The sequence below is a fragment of the Dama dama genome, chromosome 30 (genome assembly GCF_033118175.1).
Source record: "Dama dama isolate Ldn47 chromosome 30, ASM3311817v1, whole genome shotgun sequence".
Taxonomy (NCBI): domain Eukaryota; kingdom Metazoa; phylum Chordata; class Mammalia; order Artiodactyla; family Cervidae; genus Dama; species Dama dama.
In genome coordinates, this window is record NC_083710.1 from 27,340,253 (window position 1) to 27,366,441 (window position 26,189).

The window sequence follows — 26,189 nt, forward strand, 5'->3', positions numbered from 1 at the left end:
AGTGGGTTGCCTTTCTCTTCTCTAGGGGGATCATCACGACCCAAGGACTGAACCCAGGTCTCCTGCATTGCAGGCAGATTCTTTACCATCTGAGCCATCAGGGAAGCCCCCAAAAGTGAAAATGCCATTCATGATTACATATATAGTTGATACTCTGAAGTGAGAATTTAAGCTTGACACACTTCTACTTTTAATTTATAATTCAATATAGATCTAGTATATTGTGAAAATGATACTGAAAAATTCCCACAGTATGATATGGAGAGTTCCAAAGTCAAACAAAGAATCAAGTTTTAAATCTCAACCTCTTTTAAGCATCTTCCTTCTTCAGTAAAAGGATAATTTGGCATTGTTGTGAAAAACGAGACACGTGAAAGTATCTTATCAAAATGTTTTGATGTTCAATATATTGAAAATGGGTATTCATGTTCATATTCAATATATATGTACATTTCTTTCAGATGTTACATATGTAATTCATAATGTGTATATATATATCCACTAATTCTATAGTTAAATACATAAAAAACATATATGTATGTGTGTGTGCTAAGTCACTTCAGTTGTGTCCAACTCTTTGTGTCCTCATGGATTGCAGCCCTCCAGGCTTCTCTGTCCACGGGATTTTCCAGGCAAGAATACTGGAATGGGTTGCTGTGTCCTTCTCCAAGGGATCTTCCCAACCCAGGGATCAAACCCATGTCTCTTATGTCTCCTGCACTGGCAGGCAGGTTCTTTACCACTAACGCCATTTGGGAAACCCAAGAAGTGTTAGCACCTCAGTCATGTTGCTCAGACTCTTCGCAATCCCACAGATTGTAGTCCAGAGGCTCCTAAGTATACACACAGATATAAATGATTTACCTACATAATATGCAGTTTTATAAATAGCCTTGGGAACACCAATATATAGTCAGTTAACTTACAAGTGCTCCATTTCAGTATATAAATGCTTCCAAGTTATAAATATTTCTAGGTCTTTGAGTAGAGACATGGTAGATATCCTTAGTATCTTAATTTGGGTACTAGGGGCTTAAATTGGACTGAATTTTCTTTCCACTGGATTTTTTTCAAATAACTGTTACTAAAACACTTTTTTTTTTTTTAAATCCAAAAAAAAAAAAACAAAAACAACAACAACTGGACTTAGAACATGTTAAAAGGAGGCTTTATTCCCACTGAGTCTCAAGAGACTGTTACAGCATCTCTGCACTTAGCTACTAGAGAAGCAGGCAGTAGAAAGAATACTTCCCAAGATCCTAGAACATTTTCTACTCACTCTGACCCCTCAGACTTCATTTAATTCATCTACAAAATGAAAGGGTTCCCCAGGTGGCTCAGTGGTAAAGAATCTGCCTGCCAATGCAGGAGACACATGAGATGTGGGTTCCATCTCTGAGTCAGGAAGATCCCCTGGAGGAAATGGCAACCCACTCCAGTATTCTTACCTGGGAAATCCCATGGACAGAGGAGCCTAGCGCCTACAGTCCACGGAGCTGCAAATAGTCGGATAGGACTGAACAATTAAGCACACACACACAAAGTGAAAAGTTATAAATTCTCAAGCTAAGCTGAAAAGCAGAAATCATCAGGACTGCTTTTATATACAGAAATGCTTGCACATCATCCCACATTTAAAGAGTAAGAACTGTAAGTCTGTATTCATAATTTTCTAAGTCACTTTGATAATCACACAGGTTTAGGATCTACCAGCCTAAACATTTATATAGACACTTAACTACACTTTCAGTTTCATCTGAAAATGAACTGGTGTTTGGAAGAATACATTCATTTCTAAGACCTAGAGCCATTAATCATCTTTGTCCCCTATCCCTTTTTTGTGCTACATTTGTTATATACTGCCTCAACAGGTGTGCTAATTAAGCACTTGAATAATAAAATAAGAGTAGACAATATGGTTTATGGTGTAAGAAAATGTATTTTCACAAGATATGAATCATGGACCAATAAAGCACTTTAAATACACCACTTTGAAACATTTTGTGCAAAGAAGTTACAGATCATATTTAACAACATGTCTAGTTCTATACAAGAAAATATTTTTAAGACCTTACTGCAATAAAATTTTCCAACCAAAACAAAAATATTAAATAATTTATAAGACATCATAAAACCTATCTGTGTGACAAATCAGGCAGAATTCTGTGCTAGAAACAGAATGAGGGAAAATCTAAATAAGACCAAAAAGTCAGAAAATTTCTCATTAATGGAGGTTTAATTTTGTTAAAGACCAGGAGTCTTTAGGCATCAGAAAATAAGTTTGCTTATAAAAATAAAAAATTCCACAAACATTAGAAACATACTTTTCTACCTCAGCACAAAATTTTTTGCCCTTTACAATTCAGAAGACTTCTAGTCACTATCAAATATCTGAACCATGTCTTAGTCTTAACCAATATCATCTTTCCGATACTGAGTCTGTTGAATAATTTTTTTTCCCCAATGAACCTAGGGCCTATGCACATTTCAATAAAAACTGGTTTTAGAAACACTTTATTCATGAATAATTCAACAACTGTATCTTGAAGCTTACATTTCCAGGCCTGCAAAGTGCAGAACAGATACCAACCAACCAGGCCTGCCTCCAGAGACCGCAGCATCTAGAATACAGCAAGTCAAGTGCTGGTTCTCAATCACTATGAGCGTTCTCCTTTCAAGATAGGCATAGATACTGATGCCCTCACTAAGGGCAAACATAATCTTCCCTATGTGTATCTTTCTTTAAGGGGAATTCTGAAAACCACATGCTGACAATGCCTATGCTGTGCTTTCTCTGATCATCTTTGGCTCCTTATAACAATGTCAAGTGTTTTGTTTTCCCTTCAGTTCTCTCCACAGCCTCTGTAGTTTGTCTAACCACTTTGGCTTTTTCTGTGACACTCCTGTTACAAGTTTCTGCTTGCCTTCCCTTTTGTTTCTTTCCTTCTTGCTAGAAGCCTGGTCATCTGGGCTTTCCCATTTTCCTTTCCTAGCTTCTTATTCACCCCACAACTATAATCTTAATGCTTCCTTAAATGTTGGGTCTTCATTATGTATAACCAACCAGAATTTAAATTAGCTTTTCTATGAGCGCTGTTGTGAACTTTCAGATGTTCTTCTTTACACTGTCTCCCTGAAGGCTATTTACAATTATCCTCAAGAAGATGATGGTTTTTTGAGGATTCCTATTTTAAAGGTTGTTTTAAAAGAGATCAATAAAGGAATGCATAGTTCAGCAACTGATGCTTCTACTTATTCTTAATTCTCATCATTACAAGTACTGGAGTCTGCAAGATCATCGCTAAAACTCTTCGGTGTGGGATACCAACCAGTTTTACCCATAAGGGCTAGACTGAAAATGCAATTTTGGGCTCTTTGATGTCAAATTAAAATTTATAAGAACTCAAGAAGTCTAAAACTTTAAAACAAGCTAAATGATAAGATAGTTATTCATTGATATGATCCTTTATCATAAATGATATATAAGGAGGAAATCAACTATGTTTGTGTCTGTGAGTCAGATGCTAACAAGCCAACCGTCATGTGTGGATCCATAATCTTTTTTACATTTTTAACTCAGGGACAAGAAGGAAACTTCAGTAAATTTTAATTTTCCAGATGTTCTCAGAAAGAATGACCAGAAGCACCCTCAGGTTATAAGACACAGATGGCTGATCCATTCACCCCTGATGAACTACCTGTGTGTGCAGTGAAGCAGCAATGAAAGACTGATCCTCTGTGGTCATGGTGCCCTAGGCCTGGATGTGTGCTCTCCTCACGTGAAGTGTGAACAAGCACGGACAGACAGTCACCTTTCATTATGTCATCAATTACTGGTGTTTTCATAGGATTTCAAATGCCTGATTCCAATTTTACAATAATAACATTACCAATATTTACTCTGGAAGGGGGTTTTATGTTCCAAGCAGTGGATATTAACAATGTCCAACACGATCTCTAGGAATTATTCGCAGTTCTGAACCGTGCTTTAGAAAAACATTTCCTACACAAACAGACAGAACAAAATGTTAGGTATTTAAAAAATGACATGCTATCATTAGCAATTCAACAATTAATATGCAGAAGAAATAAAGGAGTGTCAAGTAGGAGCAAAGCTCAAAAATATTAGAACCCAAGTCTAGGCTCCTTAACTCTTGCTCTTATGCTTCTCATATCCTCATAACCAAAGTCGAGGCTTCTTATGTCTTGTTCTTACTCCTCTCACATCCTCACAACCCAACAAATGTCTGAAAATTTGAAATAAGAATACTACCCACAAAAATAAAAAAAGGAAGGACACTACCCAAAGAAATACCACCAAACACAATCATCAATATTTGCTTGAATATATAATAAAATACTTGGGAGCAGGAAAAATAAGTGTAAATTACCACAAGTGACAAAAGTTTAGCAATCCTGACCTATTTTGGGTCTGGGCTGCCTACTGAGATTTTCTTCACACTTTATGATGCCCACAATTCAACTTTAAAGGGGAATCCAACAGGCAACATGTCATAGTAAGAAGGAATTCAAATTAATATAAACTACTGGACATTTATAGAGTAAGAAAACGCAAATCTTTAAACCCAAGTTTAAAAGTATCTACACAACAAAATGCCTCACAATTTTCAAAAAATAGCCTTTTTGATTTAATAAATTATACACTTAGAACAATTGACTTATGTAAAAAGAAATTATCATTTTAAATCCTTCTTTATTTGTTATATGGCTACATTACATTTCAATCCCAGGCCTTATGAGGACAATATAATTTTGTAGACGTATTTAAAAAATAACAGTTAAAAATAACTACGTCTCAAGACTGCATTTATATTAAATCATGCTTAATTTAAAAATATTTTAACCGAACTATAAGCTAAGGAAGGTACATCTCAAACAAATACATAACTGCTGTTTAAAAAGTTTAAGACTACTTTTACCCTTCCTGCTTGTTAGGGTATCAATATATAGCACTACATAATGTTAACAGCTTGAAACTCGCAGTGCGGGCTAAGTCCCATGAAATTTAAATGACTGTACTTCTTCAAAATAATAATAGTCAGTACTTACTGAATGTTTATTATGAATAATGCAAACTTCTAAGCACTTACATGCACAACCTCACAACTATCTAATGAGATAGTTATTACAGAACATTTATTCCCATTAGAGCAATCTACTTTCAAATTTTTTGTTACATGTATTAGTTAAAAAACTTGAATGCTCATTAGTCAGATTTTCTTTCTTGTAGCCAAAAGCATATAACTGATACACAGAATGTAACAAATTATTCACACACTTAGGTAAAGACTGCCCCATAATCCCTGAAAATCAGCCATTATCTTGGTAAAATCCGATCAAGTCTAATTAGAATGAATTACATATTCAGTATCAATTGATGTAGACAGCCTCACTACACCGCCAAGGATTGCGGATACTCACCAGCAGTCTGTGCAGGGTTTATTCCTATTCCATCTAGAAAATAAGTTGTAAAATGACCTAAGTTATTTCTGAAGCTAGAAGGCTTTACCAGTAACAAGAAGAAACGTGCCAAAATAATGCTGCTGTGTATACAGGCATAAGCCAAACAGTTATACCAAGAACACGAATGACTATCTGGCAGGTAGGTTATCTACTGCACTCTCACTATTATGCCTTTACACATACTGCTGGGCTAGACAATATCTATCAGTGAAACGATCCCAGTAAGTTTGACAGAGCACAGTTTTTCACACTGTTTTGCCACATCCAGTGAAAAATAAAGTCAAAATACCTTAAGTATGTCAGTCATCATTTAACATTGCTCTGAGGCATCAAATCTTAAGGCTGAAGAGCCAGAGTGATGTAAGTTCCACTGACACTTGATAAAAGTTGACAAAGAACTCTCCCAATAGTTATTCATTTATGAATCTAAAACTTTCCAGAAAAGGAAGGATAGCTTTCTTCCAAATACAGACACATTTCAATGTGGCAGCAGGGACAATGTTTCAGAATGAGAAATTCCATCGTTATCTAAACTAAATCACACTACTTACTGCTCTTTAAAACCAGCTTCTCTTAGTCTTTCTTAACTATATGTGAACTACTCACCAGAACCTGGGACTAAGACTTTGTATTCTCAATAGTTAAGCCTTTCCTGCCATGTTTGTTCCTCATCTTATTTCAGTATTTTCTCTTTGGGCTGGTTCCATTAATTATTTGTAGTATCCAACGATAGTCAGAATTTAATTTATATTATCTAACTGGATAAAATCCTCATTATTGCAAGCCTGTAAGAATTGTTTTCTATCAGGAAAGCAACAGCAAGGGACAGCAAAGGTACATTCCTGCTTGGCTTTCTATATTCTAAAACCATTTATGATACAATAGAAAACACTTTGTTAAATGACAATTTATTTTCAGCAATAATTTAGCATAAGGACATGTGATATTATAATGTGCTGTGCTTAGCTGCTTGGTCATGTCTGACTCTTGGCAACCCCATGGACTGTGGCCTGCAAGGCTCCTCTTTACATGGGATTCTCCAGGCAGGAATACTGGAATGGGTTCATGCCCATCTCCAGGGAATCTTCCTGACCCAGAAATGAACCCAGGTCCCCTACACTGCAGGCAGATTCTTCAGCATCTGAGCCACCAGGAAAGCCCATAAAGTACTGTACTACGTAATAAAAGCACAGAAAAAACTGAAGACAAAATTATGAACAATAACTCTGACTTGGTGTTTACAATTATGTACATCATTTATGTTGATATAAGGTTTAGGATTCTTGTATTTTAAGTCAATTTTAACTAATTTGGTTTCTTTCAACAGCTAATAGCTCTGTTTGTGTAATAAACAGGTTTAAGATGAATTCTTACCATTGGTAATAATTGCACTTGTTGCTGCAGGAACTTTAAACTAAAAAGGAAGAAAAGAAAAAATACATATAAGCGTATAAAATGCTAATTATAAAAGATATTTAGCAATGATAGGGTACATATAATCAATTCTATAATTTTAAATGTAATTTATCTTTCAGGATAAGTAACATCATCAACTCCAGTCCTTTGGCCTGGAACATCCCATGGACAGAGGAGCCTAATAGGCTGCAGTCCATGGGGTCACTAGGAGTTGGACAAGACTGAGAGACTTCACTTTCATGCATTGGAGAAGGAAATGGCAACCCACTCCAGTATTCTTGCCTGGAGAATCCCAAGGACAGGGGAGCCTGGTGGGCTGCCGTCAATGGGGTTGCACAGAGTCAGACACGGCTGAAGTGACTTAGCAGCAGCAGCAGCAACATCATCAAAGAAAGGATTACAATCTGCTTTATCTTTAAAGAACGATGTGCTGTGCCAAGTCGCTTCAGTTGTGTGCGCCTCTTTGCAGCCCCATGGACGGTACTGCCTGGGCTGCTCTGTCCGTGAGATTTCCCAGGCTAGAACCCTGAACTGGGTTGCCATTTCCTTCTCCAGGAGAATCTTCCTGACTTAGGGACTGAACCCGTGTCTCCTGCATTGGCAGGCAGGTTCTTTACCACTAGTGCCACCTGTTTTCTAAAAATTGCATTTCAATCTATGTATTTAGGACACCATAGATTGTAAAATGCATCTTATTTTACGCACCATAAAAAAGGAAAAACACTGTCAATAATCTACAACCCAACGTTTGATCTTTCAGACTTAGACACGATTTACTTTGGTCATGTTTAACGCTCAGGCACAAGTGAAAATAAAAGCAAAGTGACTGCTTAGAATAGTCCTAAAATTTCTTGGTAGAAATAGTCCATTCAAACAAATGCTCTCTTGTGTTTAATATGGGATTGCAATAGTCCCATTATGCCACCAAGAAATATCTCTAAGTACAAGTAGGGGTGCAGGTGATATCAGTTGGACAATTATGTGACTGCCACATGGTCAACCATGACAGACAGCCTCCACTCATCTCTATCCAGAGATGTAAGTGCTTTAAGAGTCAATGAAATGTGGTATGGAGCTTATTGGTAGCTTAAAGGTAGAATTGTTCTCTTAATGCTCTCATTTGTCAAAGTGTGTTCATAGCTCATTCATTTTTCCAATAATTTAATAAGCACTTCTATGCTATAGACTAGCTTTACAAATATTACAGCTGAGTTTTGTGATCAAGTAAGTTTGGAAAACACTAAGTTAAACTGGGAATCTTTTCAAAATCCTTTAGTATGCTGCTAATACAGTTTATTTGACTCCAGGAAAATAAAAAAATAGTCAATAATGCCCCAGATTTCTGGACCACTGATCCCAATCTCAGTTTTTAATGGTTATTTTTTTTTTTGGTGGTTTGAGTAGTCTGAGGAAAACGTTCTCTCTGGGAAATGCTGTTCTCAGTATTTATAATAATCACACACAATAGTTGAGAAAAAGCTAAGAGCTCATTTTAATTCATGAATTGAACAATCAAGTTTTAAAATAAGAACTTAACTACACATGAGAACAATTACTTGTTACAGGCCTACGTACCTAAAAAAACAATTTTACTGTACATATGGCACATTCTTAATTGTAAATGTCCTTTATGTTTTAAAAATTTTACATAAACTTAAAGTAACTTCAAAATATACTTTAATAAATTTTAAAATAGTTTTTATAGAGGTTGTAATACTTTTTAAAACTTTTTAATACTTTTTAAAACACCTAAATTATAGGCAATCTCAGATTTCTAAAACTTAAATATGACAAAGTTTCTAGTTGTTCTTCTTGGTTATATCCATATTAAGTTATGTATTTTCTTTAGTGGTAACCTATTACATGACAATAAAAATCAAAAGCAACGACAGACACAATTTTTCCCTTTTCCAGCCTACAGCAACAATGCTGTTTAACTGAAATTGGGGGAAGCTTTACTAGTGATGTACATACAGAAACTACCCCTTCTTTCTACAGTACTGACAAGTTTTTTCCTATATGTGAAGTGCATTTTATGTTCCTCAGTTTTCATTTATTTCTACTTCAGATCCCATTGTGTTTTACAATTTAGGATGCTAAGAAGTTCCTCTCAGGCTTTTATAACTCATTATTTAATTTCCAGTCCTATGTTGGGGGATTTTATTTTTCATTAAGAGAATTATATTAGGGTTTTACATCCATGGACTTTTGGTTTCTCAAATCAACTCTTACTGAAAGATTCCACAACATTAAATATAAATGCTAATATATTTTTACTCAAAATCATGTAACTGGGCAGGAATGATAAGCATTAACTATTTCCATTTTACAGATTAAGAAATTTCAGGAAGAGAGAAACTGTCATGTCAAACAAATAATTAATGACACAGTTAAAAGAGGAACGCTAAGTCTCCCAAGTCACAAGCTTCTCTTCTAATTGTCAAGTACAAACAGTTGCTTTATAGATGCCTCTGATGAAAATCTTTGGAAAAATTTTATTTCTTAAAAACAAAAACCCATATTTTCAAAAACAATAAATTTTACTGACACTCCACATGCTTATGGAGAAAAGTTGAAAAACATGATAAGTATATAATAAAATTATACTTCCAGAATCAAAGTTAGTAATAATACAAACATACAGTGTGAAGTTTTTTAAAAATTGACATATCACTATCTTTTCAATTTCAACAAGGATTCTCTTTATAATTTAAGTTACATTAAATAAATGTGTCAATTTGTGTAACCCATTCTTGTATCTGTGGATCTCAACTCTAACTCTTCTTTTACCTTTATGTAAGGTTTAACTTTTGACAGCATAAACCTAGCAGTGAACTTAAGTGGAAGTGGGAGGTCAAGACACATGCAGATTTTTGAGACACATTTTGAGACACAAATTGTATTCTCTACAGGCTGTTCCAATTTCTATACTTACTTCTTCTGCTGCAAACTTTAAGACAGCTGTGAAAGGTGTACTTTCGGGAACACTGAGTCTGCAAAAATTAAAAAAGAATTTTTTTGAAAGGCTGATTTTTTTAAGTCCTTTGTTACTTATTTCAGCTATTATAGCAGACGTTGGTAAAGCTGTCTTTTGAGTCTGAGGTTGGCTGTTCTGATTGTACACTATGTGCATTAACTCTAAAAAAGAAAGCAATAATTAGCCTTATAGCTGACATGGTACCCTCAGGTCCACTTGAAAATGCATAACCTATACAGGTGTGAATTTGTACATGTTTAATACTTTGATACAAATAGGTCTAGCATGTAGGTTGCTTCTTGTTTTCAAAGGTGGATTTCAAAAAGTGGAATCTCTCCTCAATCTTAAGTACACTTTGCCACCGTCAGTCCATCCTATGCAGGAATGTGATCGTTTTCATTAAAAGAGCAGGTTACCTGGGGAGCATCATCTTTTCATGGACTTTTCTGTGCACTTTCAATCATCAAGTCAAAAATAATAGTCCAGGTTGGTAAAAATGAGTACGTTTACTACAGCAAAATGAGAAGTGATTTTCCACCTATATGAAAAAGAGCTCATGCAACACAATCTGAAATAACATTTTGAAGTGATGTGTGGTTTTGACTTGAATAGTGGCAAGTATATTCAAAATCACTGATAAACAAACAATCTGTATCAACTGTTCAACTTAACCATAAAAAAGAATTGACATTATACCTTAAGAAAGTAGAGAAATAGGTTAAAAAATAAGCTATGTAAGATTCTTAATGTAAAACAAATTACAGTGATTAAAGACAGAAACACAGAATCTCTTTCAAAGCAGAGAAAGTTAACTTTTTTCTTTGAAACTTCTCTATTTATCACCACTGTACTGTTCTCTAATGATTTAATACCAACTACTATATGTAACATTCTCAGGTATATATACCACCTCCTCACTCAGTCTACAGATTGACTGCTGAATACAAAAATCATTATATCTAACATTGCACATTACAATGACTTTGTAAGGGTGAATAAGATTTCTTGGCTGCCATATTCCACTCCCCCAAAATACTGCTAAAGAATGAAAATAGAACATGTTTTTCTTCCATTTCCTTTTTTACATGGAATAAAAAGAGAAAAATAAAATTATAAAGAATAGCTATTTAAAAAATAACTAATAAACTGACAATGTAAAAATTTACAAAGCCAGGAATAGTACTTTGCAAGCATTTCTATAGTTTACTTACAGTTCAGAACCTGAGAATCGCTGTCCTAAAACTCTTGCCCGTAGAGAACTTCTAAAACTTTGGGGTTTCAATTCACTTTTGGACTAGAGACAGGCAATGTCCTTGTACCATATAATTAAAAACCATGTTGATACTCATTAACAAAAGTTCCTCTCCACAGATTAAATTGGTAAGACTATCCAAAGAAAATCCAATAAAACATAAAAGCATATTTTAGTGAGTGTTCTGACAGAAAACTGCACAGGGATTGGGAGTTACTTTCATTCCAGAGACTTTATCTAGATCTGACACCCTTGAGTTTGCCAGTAACATCACTTACTCTTACATTATACTGGTATTTTGAAAAGATGAGAACCATCCTATATACTGAGGTGAACTTTTAAAGTAAACTACTGTCATTTTTTTTTTTTAATTAAAAATCTCACGTAAACAGAAGTATGGCATAACTTGACCAGTGGACACTTAAGAGAAGGGTGACGTGAACTTTCTATACCATCACAGAAATTCCAAATTCCACCATTTTAATGATTAAAGGATGTTATCAGAAGTGGTATTCACAAAACTACATTCCAAGCACAGAAGAGAATGTGTGCCAGAGCAGGCAGAATTCAAAAGATTTGCTGTCAATATGCAACTAGGATGGCTGAAACTTTAAATGATGATGGTAGTGAGGGGGCTGGGGAGGTGAGGCAGGGAGTTAAGACTAGAAAGACTGGAATTAGACTGCAAGAGTCAAGAGTGAAAGTCGCTCAGTCCTGTCGGACTCTATGTGACGCTAAGGACTGTAGCCCACCAGGCTCCCCTGTCCCTGGAATTCTCCAGGCAAGAATACTGGAGTAAGTAGCTGTTCCCTTCTCCAGGGGATCTTCCCAACCCAGAGATGGAACCCAGGTCTCCCGCATTGCAGGCAGATTCTCTACCATCTGAGCTGAAAGAGTCTACGGTGTTTCTAATGCATCCTGTACACGACAGAGAATGTTTGATTTCAACATTTCTGTAACCAAGTAGCAGCATCAACAAGGAGTCAATCAACAAACAAAACTAACCATAAAAACTGAGACATTCCCCCAGAATGAATCTACAACTGCAACATCCTTTCTAGAATGCAACCGTTAGCAACTCAAAAGGATGCTTCTCTATTACACTACATGTTTACCTGCCTGACAAGTGAACAGTGGCCTTAAAAAGTTGAAGCATGTTTTCCCAACAAATCTCAGAGCTGCTTTTACTCACATAAACCTAAAGGATGATGCTGTGAAAGTGCTGCACTCAGTATGTCAGCAAATTTGGAAAACTTTGGCCACAGGACTGGAAAAGGTCAGTTTTCATTCCAATCCCAAAGAAAGGCAATGCTAAAGAACGCTCAAACCACCGCACAATTGCACTCATCTCACACACTAGCAAAGTAATGCTCAAAATTCTCCAAGACAGGGTTCAACAGTATGTGAACTGTGAATTTCCAGATGTTCAAGCTAGATTTAGAAAAGGCAGAGGAACCAAAGATCAAACTGCCAACATCCGCTGAATCACTGAAAAAGCAACAGAGTTCCAGAAAAACATCCACTACTGCTTTAGTGACTATGCCAAAGCCTTTGACTGTGTGGATCCCAACAAACTGTGGAAAATTCTTCAAGAGATGGGAATATCATACCACCTGACCTGTCTCCTGAGAAATCTGTATGCAGGTCAGGAAACAACAGTTAGAACTGGACATGGAATCACACACTGGTTCCATGTCGGGAAAGGAGTACATCAAGGCTGTATATTGTCATCCTGCTTATTTAACTTACATGCAGAGTACATCATGAGGAACTGGGTGAAGCAAAGCTGAAATCAAGATTGCCAGGAGAAATGTCAATAACCTCAGATACACAGATGACACCACATTTATGGCAGAAATGAAGAAGAACTAAAGAGCCTCTTGATGAAAGAGGAGAGTGAAAAAGTTGGTTTAAAACTCAACATTTAGAAAACTAAGATCATGGCATCTGGTCCCATCACTTCATGGCAAATGATTGGGAAACCGTGGAAACGGTGACAGACTTTATTTTTTTGGGCTTCAAAATCACTGCAGATGGTGACTGCAGCCATGAAATTAAAAAGATGCTTACTCCTTGGAAGAAAAGTTATGACCAACTTAGCCAGCATATTAAAAAGCAGAGACATCACTTAGCCAACAGAAGTCTGTCTAGTTAAAGCTATGGTTTTTCCAGTAGTCATGTATAGATATGCGAGTGGACTATAAAGAAAGTTGAGCACTGAAGAACTGATGCTTTTGAACTGTGGTGTTGGTGAAGACTCCTGAGAGTCTCTTGGACTACAAGGAGATCCAACCAGTCCAATCTAAACGAAATCAGTCCTGAATATTCATTGGAAGGACGGATGTTAAAAGCCGAAACTCCAATATTTTGGCCACCTGCTGTGAAGAACCGACTCATTGGAAAAGATTCTGATGCTGGGAAAGACTGAAGGCAGGAGGAGAAGGGGATGACAGAGAATGAGATGGTTGGATGGCATCACCGACACACTGGATATGAGTTTGAGTAAACTCTGGGAGTTGATGATGGACAGGAGGGCCTGGCGAGCTGCAGTCCATGGGGTCGCAAGGAGTTGGACAGGACTGAGCCACTTAACTGAAATCATACATGTTATATACATTTTATATACACATATCCACATACAAACTATACATACAAATACACACACACACTCTAAACTAGAGGCCTGCCAGCAAATTCATTCAGTCAATATGTATTAAGTGAACTGGTATCACTTTCAGGCACTCTTATATAGTTACTGATGCTGCCTTACTCCTTCCTCCCTCCCTCCTTCTCATTCTTTTCCAGAGCCAGTTGACGCACTGATGAGAATACCCCGCTGTAAAGGCAGAAATCAGAGATGATGAGAAGAGGGAGTTAAGGGCTCTACTCTGTGAAGCCCAACTATCGCGGGAGACACACCAACGGGAATCAACGGCCTGACGTTCTGGTCATTTTGGAACCTGGGCTGGGAGGCCTCACCTTACCTCCCCAAACAGCTGGTCAATGCGGTGAAAGGCCTGTCCCGTTATAAGCGGACTCCAGACTACATGAAGGATCCCATCAAACCACCAGGGCCCGGTCCACACGTGTCCCCGCTCCACCACCCCCGAAACGAGTTCCGGAGAGCTCGGAAACCCAACAACGACGTTCCCATCACATACACCCGCACAGCCTCGCACCCTGGCAAGCTGACAAACGATAACTCGGTTTAGGTAAGAATGGGGCGGCCTCGGGGAAAGGAGAGGAATGCGCACCGCTGAGGTGGCTGCCGCTGGGAAGGCTCGAGTCGTCTTACCCCCGACACGAGAGCCCCTCCACGCCCCACAGGGGCCGAGCTACTCACACTTTGTATGGCAGCCGCGGGTCCGACGTCAGTGTGATCTTAAAAGAAACTTTCGACCTGAGGAAGAGAGAGGGAAAGGTTAAGGTCGGGCAGCGGGACCGCGGAATGGGGCGTATGGAAAGCCAACACTTACATGGTGCCGCCGTTCGAGACGGAAACCTCGCAGCAAACCCGTGAGGAAGCTCCACTTCCGGCTCGGCGTCTCTTCCAAATCAGGTCCACGTCTCCTTCCGCAAGCTGGGGTCCTCCGAGGATGCGGTTGTCCAAAACACTGCCTGAACACTGGGCCCAAATGCTTAAGTTGGGCGGAGCTTACAAGATCAAAATAGCTAATGCTTTTGTATGTATATCTCTGGAACACAATTTCGGGTCGTATGGAAAGAATATTCTTTTACTTGAAATTATTTTTCTGCCATACTTTTAGTCAGGCAGCACAGAGACAGTGAGACTCAAGGTCCCAGTTTGCAAGTCGGGGCGGAAGTATGGGTCCCGGGAGGCGGGGGAAGAGCTGAGCGGAGGGCAGGCCTGTAGGCGGGGCTGGAGGCGGGCGCGCTCCTACGTTGCCGAGGCAACCTGAGCGCGGTGATGCTCAAGAAGCGGGAATCCTCACTCACCTTTAATATTAGTATTTTCTACCTGCCCAGCTACCTAATCATGTTGTAGGTTTCTCGTAATTTAGCTCTCAAGTTTTTAATTTCCACAGATGAGAAACTTACCAAGTTGGTGGGAAAGACAAGAGGAACCTGAAGTCTAGTTGAGAAGAGAAATCCCGTAAACAGATTTCAATAGTTTGTGATCTAATAGGATTAAACCAGGGAATAAGGTTGCCTATTATCAGTTACATTTGTTCAGCTTAATAGCAAATTTTAATCCTTTCTATGTGTCAGGCACTAAAGCTAAATGCTGAGTATGCTGGATTGAATAAGGTATGTAGGTCCAACCTTCTGGAATCTATCAGAAGCTCTTGTATAACGAGAGAAGAAGACTGTATTTCCTCTAATTTTTTTTATTACAACTCCAAGCTTCTATGTATGGATGACAAAACATCCTCTTAACGTTGTCTGTAATGCCCTTTTAAAAGAAACACTGCAACGAATAGACAAAATGGGAATAGACTAATATAGACTAATAGACTAATATAATGGAGAAAATGGTTAACATTGAGTATATTATGTTACATTATTAAGGAGAGGAATCTAAGAGAGGAATAAGGGAGCAACTGTAGTGGCAGTGCTGAAAACAAATTTCATCTTTGTCTTAATTTCGTAGGTTACTACTTTTCTGTATTGGTATCTATCCATGCATGATTCTGACTTATCAAAGTAAGACCTTGATATTCTTGTGACAGTCACTGTCTTCTCCACTTTTAAAAATGTAGGTCCTGCCATATATGTAGTAGCATAGAAGCAAATGTCTACTGATTTGGGGATCAACAGTTATAGCATTAGTTCAATAGTACTCTTTTTTTTTTTGTTTTTTAACTTTGCTAAGACATCTAGCAAAATTTGGCAAATATAACAAAAGAAGGATCTTCTTATTTATTGAAAAGTTGCTGTGTCAAAATATATTTAATAACTCTAAACAGAAGTAAACTGGATTTTAGGAGGTAATTGGCAAATGTAACATTTTAGGACAACAAACAGCATAAGTGGACTAATGTGTTTTGGAAGAGGTCCAATTACCATCATGCAGAGGCAGAAATGATTGTGGAGCTACATGGTGTGACCATATTAGAACTCGTTAAATATCGTTGATACATCCCAATATTCTTTTTTGAAAAGCATATACAGCTCTCATTATTAAGAAGAAATGGGAGGGAAATTAAATTTACTTAAGGATGAAAAGAATATGCTGACAGAGTCATAAAATTCTTCTTACCAATCATTTCTGTAACCAGATTTAAATAAAATAGAAAACATGTCAGATTCAGATGCCAATTCATTTTTATCTTTCTAACTCTTTCACCCTAATTTGACTGTATTTGGAATTATGACTAAAATCACCTGATAGTCAAGTTTTTTAATCCTGGATGGTTTATGCTTAGGTAAATCTTAGGGTCTTCTACTCCAAACATTTTATATTACAGGAAACAAATTATATACCAATGCTTTAGCAATAAATGGATTTTTTTATAGAGGTTTAATTTGGTCATATCCCCTCCCCCCATTCCTCTAGCAAACATTGGTATTACTGGGGCAAGATAATAATAATAGCTCAAAATATATCAAGATTTTTTGTGCTAGGTATTATGTTAAACATTTAGTGTAAGTGAAATCACAAAATACAGACTTTAAACTTTCATTGACCTTAGCTATAGTAATTCAATGACAAGAAGTCTTATTCAAAGAGAATGATCTGGTAGACAGAAGTATGGGAAAATATGTAGATACTATGTTGATCCTTGTAAGTACTATAAGGTTAGAGAGTGCTTAAAGTGAAGTCGCTCAGTCATGTCCAACTCTTTGCGACCCCATGGACTGTAGCCCTACCAGGCTCCTCCGTCCATGGGATTTTCCAGGCAAGAATACTGGAGTGGGTTGCCATTTACATCCTTGCCAACCTGAAAACAATGAAATATAGCTGAGATTAGAGTTTAGCAAGGCCAGGCAATGGCCTTAGAGGAGATTACACCCTGAAATGTGCTGCCCCTGATTACTATGGTGACATACATTTCCCAATTATTTCCTGAAATTTAATGAAGGAAAATAAAATGACCAAGAGTTTTCTAGGAAGGTCACTGTTTGACTATCAACCTTATAAATGTGAGACTTAATCACAAAATTTGCAATATTTTAACTACTGAAATTATAGAATACCTTTATTACCAAAAAGCATTTAAACTGTATAAAGGAGGAATTTCCTAGTCTTGCATAATTAAAATTTTTTCTCTAAATACTACGTGAATTTTCTAATGGGAATACACTTATTGGAAAAAATTAGAGTCCTCTCTCACAAATCTACTCCAAACACAGGATTGTGTTTCTTCTACATACATACCAGTAGCTCTGTGAGGTCATTACTAGTAATATTCTATTTTCAGGAAAGGAAAGTAGCTCATGTAAATTAAATAACATCCTAAATATAGGTAATGACTGAAATGAGATTGAACTCAGATATCTGGTATTAGAAACTGAGTTTTAACACTACAAGAGGTTAAGGATTTAAGTCATATCCTTAACTAGTGGCAACCAAATCTTTGAGGTAGGAAATATTTTTATCCTTATTTTACAAGTAAGGAAGTTAAGACACAAAAACACTAAGTAATTTTTTCGAGATCACACCACTGATGATCATTAAAATATTAATATTAATTGATATGCTGGCCTTAAATATATTTTAAAATTATATATGACTCTCCATCATACCTAAACAGAACAAGAAATGGTCATTGATAATATTCTCTTATATTTATACAACATTTTGTTCTTTTTGAAAAGTTTTGCATTCACTGTCGTATTTGATGTCTAAAATAAAACATACAAAGCACTTGTGATGTGTACTATTATCTTTTTTAAAAATGAGAAAATGGACAAAAGAGGATTTGAACAGGCCTAGAGTAACACACATGATTTGTGAGGAAATAGTGACAGTGCATAGTTACTGATGTTTCTTTACAAAAATTGATCATGTACAAAGTTTATTTTTAGTAGTAAAATACAAATAATTGAATGGTAAATTCATTTGATGAGCTTCTCAAGGATTTGTTACTCAGTTTTTATGTCCCATCAGTATCTAGCATATAGCAGGTACTCAATCAATATTTGTTGAATTAATTAATGTTACTTTAAAAATGTTGTAGATGCTTCCTAATTACAGTAATTTTTTACATTCCATTAACTGAAGTCATCAATGTTCTCAATGCAGTAGCCTATACACTTTGATTCTTGCTTTGTTCTTATTTTAAGGCTTATCTATTCAAAGGAGAGACTCCTCACTCAATTTATGGCTACTGGTGACAGCAGAGGTTAGAAAAAGTTAATTAAAGATTCTTATCAGATATTATCAAATAAAGAAGCCATTTAAATAAAAAATTACATGAATACCCTCACATGTTCCCACACCATTACTTTATGTGACATGTTTGTGCTGAATCAGAGTCCTTGCACTGGAAATCTCATTATTGGTTTTTTTAGGATTATATACTTCTTAGAGTTGAGGAATTGCTCACTGATACTAGCAATTGCTTTGCTAATATTGATATTAGCACCACCTTTCTTGTATGGTGGCGGTGGGGAATAGCAGGGGTTGTGAGCTGGTAACATGGCCCGGGGGAAGTTTGGTGTTTGGCTTGTACAGTGTGGCTAAGTGAGTGTTTTACTGTTTGGTGCAGATATAAATGGCTCAGCACCTGTCGTCCTAATCACACTTTCATGTTTTCTACTGATCCCGCATTTTCATGTTTTCTATTGATCCCCTGCAGTCATCTGAGTTTCTGACCCTTAGTGTGAATGATATGATTTAGGGACATCAACCCAGGTGCCACTCCCATAGCCCAAAACTTACCAGAACTATTCAAACTAGCCAATCCTAAACTGTTTACCTGCCCCTGCCTTGCCTCTCCTGCAGAAATTCCCATGAAGACTCTGGTCTAGGCGTTTCCCCCTCAGTCCTTCCTGCTTATGCCTCTTGACCAAAACCTGGTGATTTTCATTTGGCCCTGTGTAGTTGGTGTGTCCCTTTCTCTTGGGAAAAGTGAATTGAAAAATTTTTAATGGCATCAACCTCTTTGTGTCATCATTCGGTTATCTCTATAAATGAAAATCCCATGGGTACAATACTTGGGACATTATTTGATAAATGAGTGAATTTATATTGTCTTTAGTAAAGGAATAGCAATTCATTATCTTGTAAAATTACCAAAATACATTTCAGGTTTAATAAAGCATGATGCCAATTATCTGTAAGACAGCCTTTCTAAATTTACTTTGAAAACACTGATGAAAGCCTTAAAGAAAACATGAGCAATGACTTTGTAGCAAAAGGAATAAACAAACTTAGCCTCTCAAGAATTTGAAGAATTAGTTTAAACCAAAATATCATTTTAATCTAAAAAAAGATAATACATTATGAAGACAGGAAATTTTGTAATAGAAAAAGATAAATTCTGAAAATAAAGATATACAGATTAAACAGAAATTTTAAATGCATGAAAATTAGAAATAAATGAGTTGAAATTTTATTACTAAGCTAAAACTTCTGAGTATAATAGGACAACAGAAGCTGATCTATTCTACTGCAATTACACGACTAGAAAACTAAATAAAATGTATGAGACAATTATTTCCTATAAACTATAGACCTATTTTCTATAGACTATAGACCTATTTCCGTGTCCGCCTCTTTGCGACCCCATAGACTGTAGCCCACCAGGCTCCTCTGTCCATGGGATTCTCCAGGCAAGAATACTGGAGTGGGTTACCATTTCCTTCTCCAGGGAATCTTCCCGACCCAGGGATTGAACCCAGGTCTCCCACATTGCAGATAGGCGCTTTAACCTCTGAGCCACCAAGGAAGCCCCCTATTTTCTATAGACTATAGAAAAACAAGCAAGATGAGTCCTTTGAATACTGGAGCTTTCTGCTTATGAACCATGACACATGGAAAGGAATGCAAGCAGAGTCTCGTGCTCTCAGGAGACCAGAGATTAGAATTTAAGGAGTCATGGATGTACAGAATTTTCAGGGCAGAAATCAGAGAGGAGAGAGTTGCAAAGAGAAAGTAAGATTATCAGAGGATCTTTCACTGAGTGTTTATTTGCATATGCATATGAGGAAATTCCTTTAGGCTAGGGATACAGGCAGAGGGGATTGAAACTGAAAAGCAATAAGCCTAACAACCACCGGTGCACAAAGAAGTGGAAACAATTTGTGTTTCCACTTACCAAGTGAAAAGACCTTAATACACAAGCCATTAATTAGAATCTTCTAGAGCGCTATCCCTTAGTAGTAGTTCTATATTAACTATAGGTTCAATGGTGTACTTTACTCACACAAACAAGCTTCAACAGCCAGGCCTCAAAAGGTTCAAACTGATTCAAAGTAATTTAAATATATGTTATAACATCACTCTGTTCTTTTTCGAGGAATACAACACAATGTGGCACCCAGAAGGTTCAGCATCCAATAAAAACCCTAGAAGGATTTCAAAGAAGTGGAGACAAATCAGCCATTAAAAAAGACCCATGTGACAACAGAAAAAGGATTTGGCAGATGATGATCTTCAACAGTTGCTATAATTATCTCTGTAAGTACAAGAAGATAGAGGAAAATTGAACATGATGAGAAGAGAAATGGAATACATAAAAAAGATCCAGATGCAACATCTGGATGAAAATGACACTCTGTAAAATGAAAATCTTACCGTAATACTTAACTGATTAGACACTGTGAAAAATTTAGCAATAAAAGCTATGCAAAATGAAATACAGAAAAAAAAAATGAATTAAATTTCAGTGACCTATGGGAAATATCAAATATACTTTATATATTAGAGAAAGGGTGGTATGCAGAAGTTTATGGGTACAAAAATATATTTGAAGAAATCATAGCTGAAAGTGTTCCAAATTTGGTGAAAATTTTAGGGACAGAAATTCAAGAAGTTCAACAAACTTAAGTAGGAGAAACATTAAAAAAAAAAAGTCAACAAGGTACCTAAAAATAAAGTTGCTGAAAACTGTTAATACAGGAAAAAAAAAATCTTAAAACCAATTAGAGGGGAAAAACATAGGAACAAAACCAAGAAAAACAGCCCACTTTTTGCCAAAGAATTTGCAAGCCAGAAGATAATAGAGTGACATCTTTAATGTACTGGAAGAAAAAACTGTCAATCTAGAATTCTATGACTGCAAAAAAATTTTTCAAAAATGACAAAAAAAAATAAAGATTTTTATTCAGATAAACAAAAGAGCTTTCAAGGCCAACAGTCCTGCATTACAAGAAATACTAAAGGACGTTTTTATGGCAGAAGTAAATAAATACTAGATACTAGAATGAAATTTTAATCTACACAAAAGAATAAAAAGTGCTAGCAATGGTGATTATGTAAATAAAAATACAAGTGAGTTTGTCTAATTTTTAAAAGCTCTTTAAAAGATGATCATTCAAAGCAAAAATAATAAAAATGTCTTGCAGTTCTATAACAAATGCAGAAAGAGTGTGTATGAAGTTACTAGCACAATGAACATTAATTAAGTAGTTGGGGAGTAGAAGTTAACATTATAATCTCTTTCAGTATAAGCAATAATACAATATTATTTGGAAGTAGACTATAAGTAAAAGATATATATTGCAAGCACTAGCATAACCACTACAACATAAAATAAATAGTAAGCCAATAACGGGTATAAATAAAATCATAAAAATTCAATCAGTCCCAAAGGAAGTAGGAAAAAAGAAAATAAGAAAAAAGTGACAAATGGAAAATAAATAACAAGATGATAGATTTATCCATTTTACCATGTTGATAAGGAAATTGAATGTAAGTGTTTTAAACACATCAATAACAATGCAGTGATTAAGATAAACCTACCTCCAAAGAGAATAAAATGGAAAAATTTCAGATAACTATACAGAAACTTGCCTAAGAGAGCATATATTTCTTCATATAAAGGAATTGGTTAATTCAAGTGTAAGACCATACAGAGCTAATACAATGCCCTTTAGTTCCTGACTACGCTTCAAACTTTTGTTTGAAAGGAATTTACAGAAAAGATAGGGAATGAGATCTGAAAATTTGGAAGGAGTGCAGCTGTTTTGTTTTGTTGTGATTTTCAGGATCATATTCTTTTAAGAATTGGGTGGCGATCATTTTTATAATTTTAGATTTTGCCTGTAGCTAAGCAGGAGAAAAAAGAAATAGTTCATCTGTTCCATTGTTGGGATACTTTCCAGATATGTTGAATACCCGAGGCAAGGCTGTTGATTGAGAATAGTTTCTAAAATTGAAATTTTCTGTACTATCAAGCTTTTCTTTTTCTTTTCTTTTCTTTTTTTTTCTACTGAGTATTTCTTGACCAGCTGCTTGGCAGCTAATGGGTGAGATATTCAAAGATTTAAAGATTTTCTGAAAGACTTTTTTTTCTTTGTAGTGAAGTAAACAGATTTAAACATTTGGCTTAATAGTATAATTTAGAATGAATATATATGACACAAAATGAATTTTAATTGATTTTTTTTATTCTAGGAGCTATGGAAGTATGGTCTAGCAGTCTGAGATTAGAAATGCAAGCCAAAAATCATTGAAATTCTTTGGCTATAAACATTAATTGCTTTGCCTTCTAACACTTTCTTACTTTCTTTTTTTAGAATTTTCATCTTTTCCTGAATGTTACAAAATTTAATTTCTTAGTAATTCATCTACCCTGAAAAATTTTAATATGTATATAATTATAATTCCAACTGTTTCTTCTCAAAATTTTAATAAAGTTTTCCTAATTTTGGACTTGTAAAATGGCTCACAATTTTCAGAGGATCATGAGACTACAATTCTTGACTAGTTCATAAGCTTTTAACAGGTTGTTTCCTACTTTTACTAAGAAGTGCCATATTTACCTTTTAAATATATATGTATATTTGATCTCCTATCATTTGCCAGCCATTACAAGGACTGGTAACTACATATCAAAAAACTGTGGTTTTTGCCACATTCGATGTCAGTTCAGGTCAGCTCAGTTATGTCTGACACTTTGGACCCCATGGACTGTAGCACTCCAGGCCTCCCTGTCAATCACTAACTCCCAGAGTTTACTCAAGCTCATGTCCACTGAGTCCATGATGCCATCCAACCATCTCATCCTCAGTTGTCCTCTTCTCCTCCTGCCTTCAATCTTTCCCAGCATTAGGGTCTTTTCCAATGAGTCAATTCTTTGCATCAGGTGGCGAAGGATTGGAGTTTCAGCTTCAGCATCAGTCCTTCCAATGAATATTCAGGACTGATTTCATTTATGATGGACTGGATGGATCTCCTTGCAGTCCAACGGATTCTCAAGAGTCTTCTCCAACACCACAGTTCAAAAGCATCAATTTTTCAGCACTCAGCTTTCTTTATAGTCCACTCTCGCATCCATACATGACTACTGGAAAAACCATAGCTTTGACTAGATGGACCTTTGTTGTCAAAGTAATTTCTCTGCTTTTTAATGTGCTGTCCAGGTTGCTCATAATTTTTCTTCCAAAGAGCAAGCATCTTTTAATTTCATGGCTGCAGTCACCATCTGCAGTGATTTTCGAGCCCCAAAATGTAAAGTCTGTCACTGTTTCCACTGTTCTCCCATCTAATTGTCATGAAGTGATGGGACCAGATGCCATGATCTTAGTTTTCTGAATGTTGAGTTTTAAGCCAACTTTTTTCACTCTCCTCTTTCATTTCATCAAGAGGCTCTTTAGTTCTTCATCGCTTTCTTCCATGAGGGTGGTGGCATCTGTGTATCTGAGGTTATTGATATTTCTGCCAGCAATCTTGATTCCAGCTTGTGTTTCATCCAGCCCAGCATTCCTCATGACGTACTCTGTATATAAGTTAAATAAGCAGGGTGACAATATACAGCCTTGATGTATTCCTTTCCCAATCTGGAACCAGTGTGTTATTCCATGTCCAGTTCTAACTGTTGTTTCCGGACCTGCATACAGATTTCTCAGGGGGCAGATCAGATGGTCTGGTATTCCCATCTCCTTAAAAATTTTTCACAGTTTGATGTGATCCACACAATCAAAGGCTTTGGCATAGTCACTAAAGCAGAAGTAGATGTTTTTCTGGAACTCTCTTGCTTTTTCGATGATCCAACAAATGTCAGCAATTTGATCTCCAGTTCCTCTGCCTTTTCTAAATCCAGCTTGAACATCTGGAAGTTCATGGTTCATGTGCTGCTGAAGCCTGGCTTGGAGAATTTTGAGCATTACTTTACTAGCGTGTGAGATGAGTGCAATTGTGCGGTAGTTTGAACATTCTTTGCCATTGCCTTTTTGGGATTGGAATAAAAACTGACCTTTTCCAGTCCTGTGGCCCCTGCTGAGTTTTCCAAATTTGCTGGCATATTGAGTGCAGCACTTTCACAGCATCATCTTTTAGGATTTGAAATAGCTTAACTGGAATTCCATCACATCCACCAGCTTTGTTCATAGTGATGCTTCCTAAAGCCCACTTGACTTCGCATTCCAGGATGTCTGGCTGTAGGTGAGTGATCACACCATCATGGTTACCTGGGTCATTAAGACTTTTTTGGTATTGTTCTTCTGCATATTCTTGCCATCTCTTCTTAATATCTTCTGCTTCTGTTAGGTCCCTACCATTTCTGTCCTTTGTTGTGCCCATCTTTGCATGAAATGTGCCCTTGGTATCTCTAATTTTCTTGAAGAGATCTCTAGTCTTTCCCATTCTACTGTTTTCCTCTGTTTCTTTGCATTGATCACTGAGGAAGGCTTTCTTATCTCTCTTTACTGTTCTTTGGAACTCTACATTCAAATGGGTATATCTTTCCTTTTCTCCTTTGCCTTTATCTTCTCTTCTTTTCTCAGCTATTTGTAAGGCCTCCTCAGACAACCATCTTGCCCTTTTGCATTTCTTTTTCTTGGGGATGGTCTTGATCCCTGCCTCCTGTACAATGTCACGAACCTCCATCCATAGTTCTTCAGGCACTCTGTCTATCAGATTTAATCCCTTGAATCTATTTCTCATGTCCACTGTATAATCATAAGGGATTTGATTTAGGTCGTACCTGAATGGTCTCATGCAAGGAGATCCAACCAGTCCATCCTAAAGGATATCAGTCCTGGGTGTTCATTGGAAGAACTGATGCTGAAGCTGAGACTCCAACACTTTGGCCACCTGATGCGAAGAGTTGACTCATTAGAAAAGACCCTGGTGCTGGGAGGGATTGGGGGCAGGAGGAGAAGGGGATGGCAGAGGATGAGATGGCTGGATGGCATCACTGACTCAATGGACATGAGTTTGAGTAAACTTTGGGAGTTGATGTCGGACAGGGAGGCCTGGTGTGCTGCGATGCATCAGGTCACAAAGAGTCAGACACGACTGAGCGACTGAACTGAACTGAACTGAATGGTCTCCTGGTGGTTTTCCCTACTTTCTTTAGTTTAAGTCTGAATTTGGCAATAAGGACTTCATGATCTGAGCCACAGTCAGCTCCTGATCTTATTTTTGCTGACTGTATAGAACTTCTCCATCTTTGGCTGCAGAGGATATAATCAATCTGATTTCGGTATCGAACATCTGGTGATGTCCATGTGTAGAGTCTTCTCTTGTGTTGCTGGAAGAGGGTGTTTGCTATGACCAGTGCACTCTCTTGAAAAACCTCTATTAGCCTTTTCCCTGCTTCATTCTGTACTCAAAAGCCAAATTTGCCTGTTACTCCAGGTATTTCTTGACTTCCTACTTGTGCATTCCAGTCCCCTATAATGAAAAGGACATCTTTTTGGGGTATTAGTTCTAGAAGGTCTTGTAGGTCTTCATAGAACCGTTCAACTCCAGCTTCTTCAGCATTACTGGTCAGGGCATAGACTTGGATTACTGTGATATTGAATGGTTTGCCTTGGAAATGAACAAAGATCATTCTGTTATTTTTGGGATTACATCCAAGTACTGCATTTTGGACTCTGTTTGACTATGGTGGCTACTCCATTTCTTCTAATGGGTTCTTGCCCACAGTAGTAGATATAATGGTCATCTGAGTTAAATTCACACAGTCCAGTCCATTTTAGTTCGCT

General features: G+C 36.8%; 1 protein-coding gene across 1 annotated transcript; it reads right to left on the reverse strand.

The window, feature by feature from the left end:
- Positions 1–1,919: 1,919 nt before the first annotated feature.
- Positions 1,920–14,700, reverse strand: UFM1 (ubiquitin fold modifier 1). The gene is made up of 6 exons (XM_061133811.1): positions 14,606–14,700; positions 14,473–14,529; positions 9,836–9,893; positions 6,859–6,898; positions 5,443–5,475; positions 1,920–4,003 (listed from the first exon to the last, which is right to left on the reverse strand). Coding segments are annotated over exons 1-6 (258 nt in total). The 5' UTR covers positions 14,608–14,700; the 3' UTR covers positions 1,920–3,935.
- Positions 14,701–26,189: the final 11,489 nt, after the last annotated feature.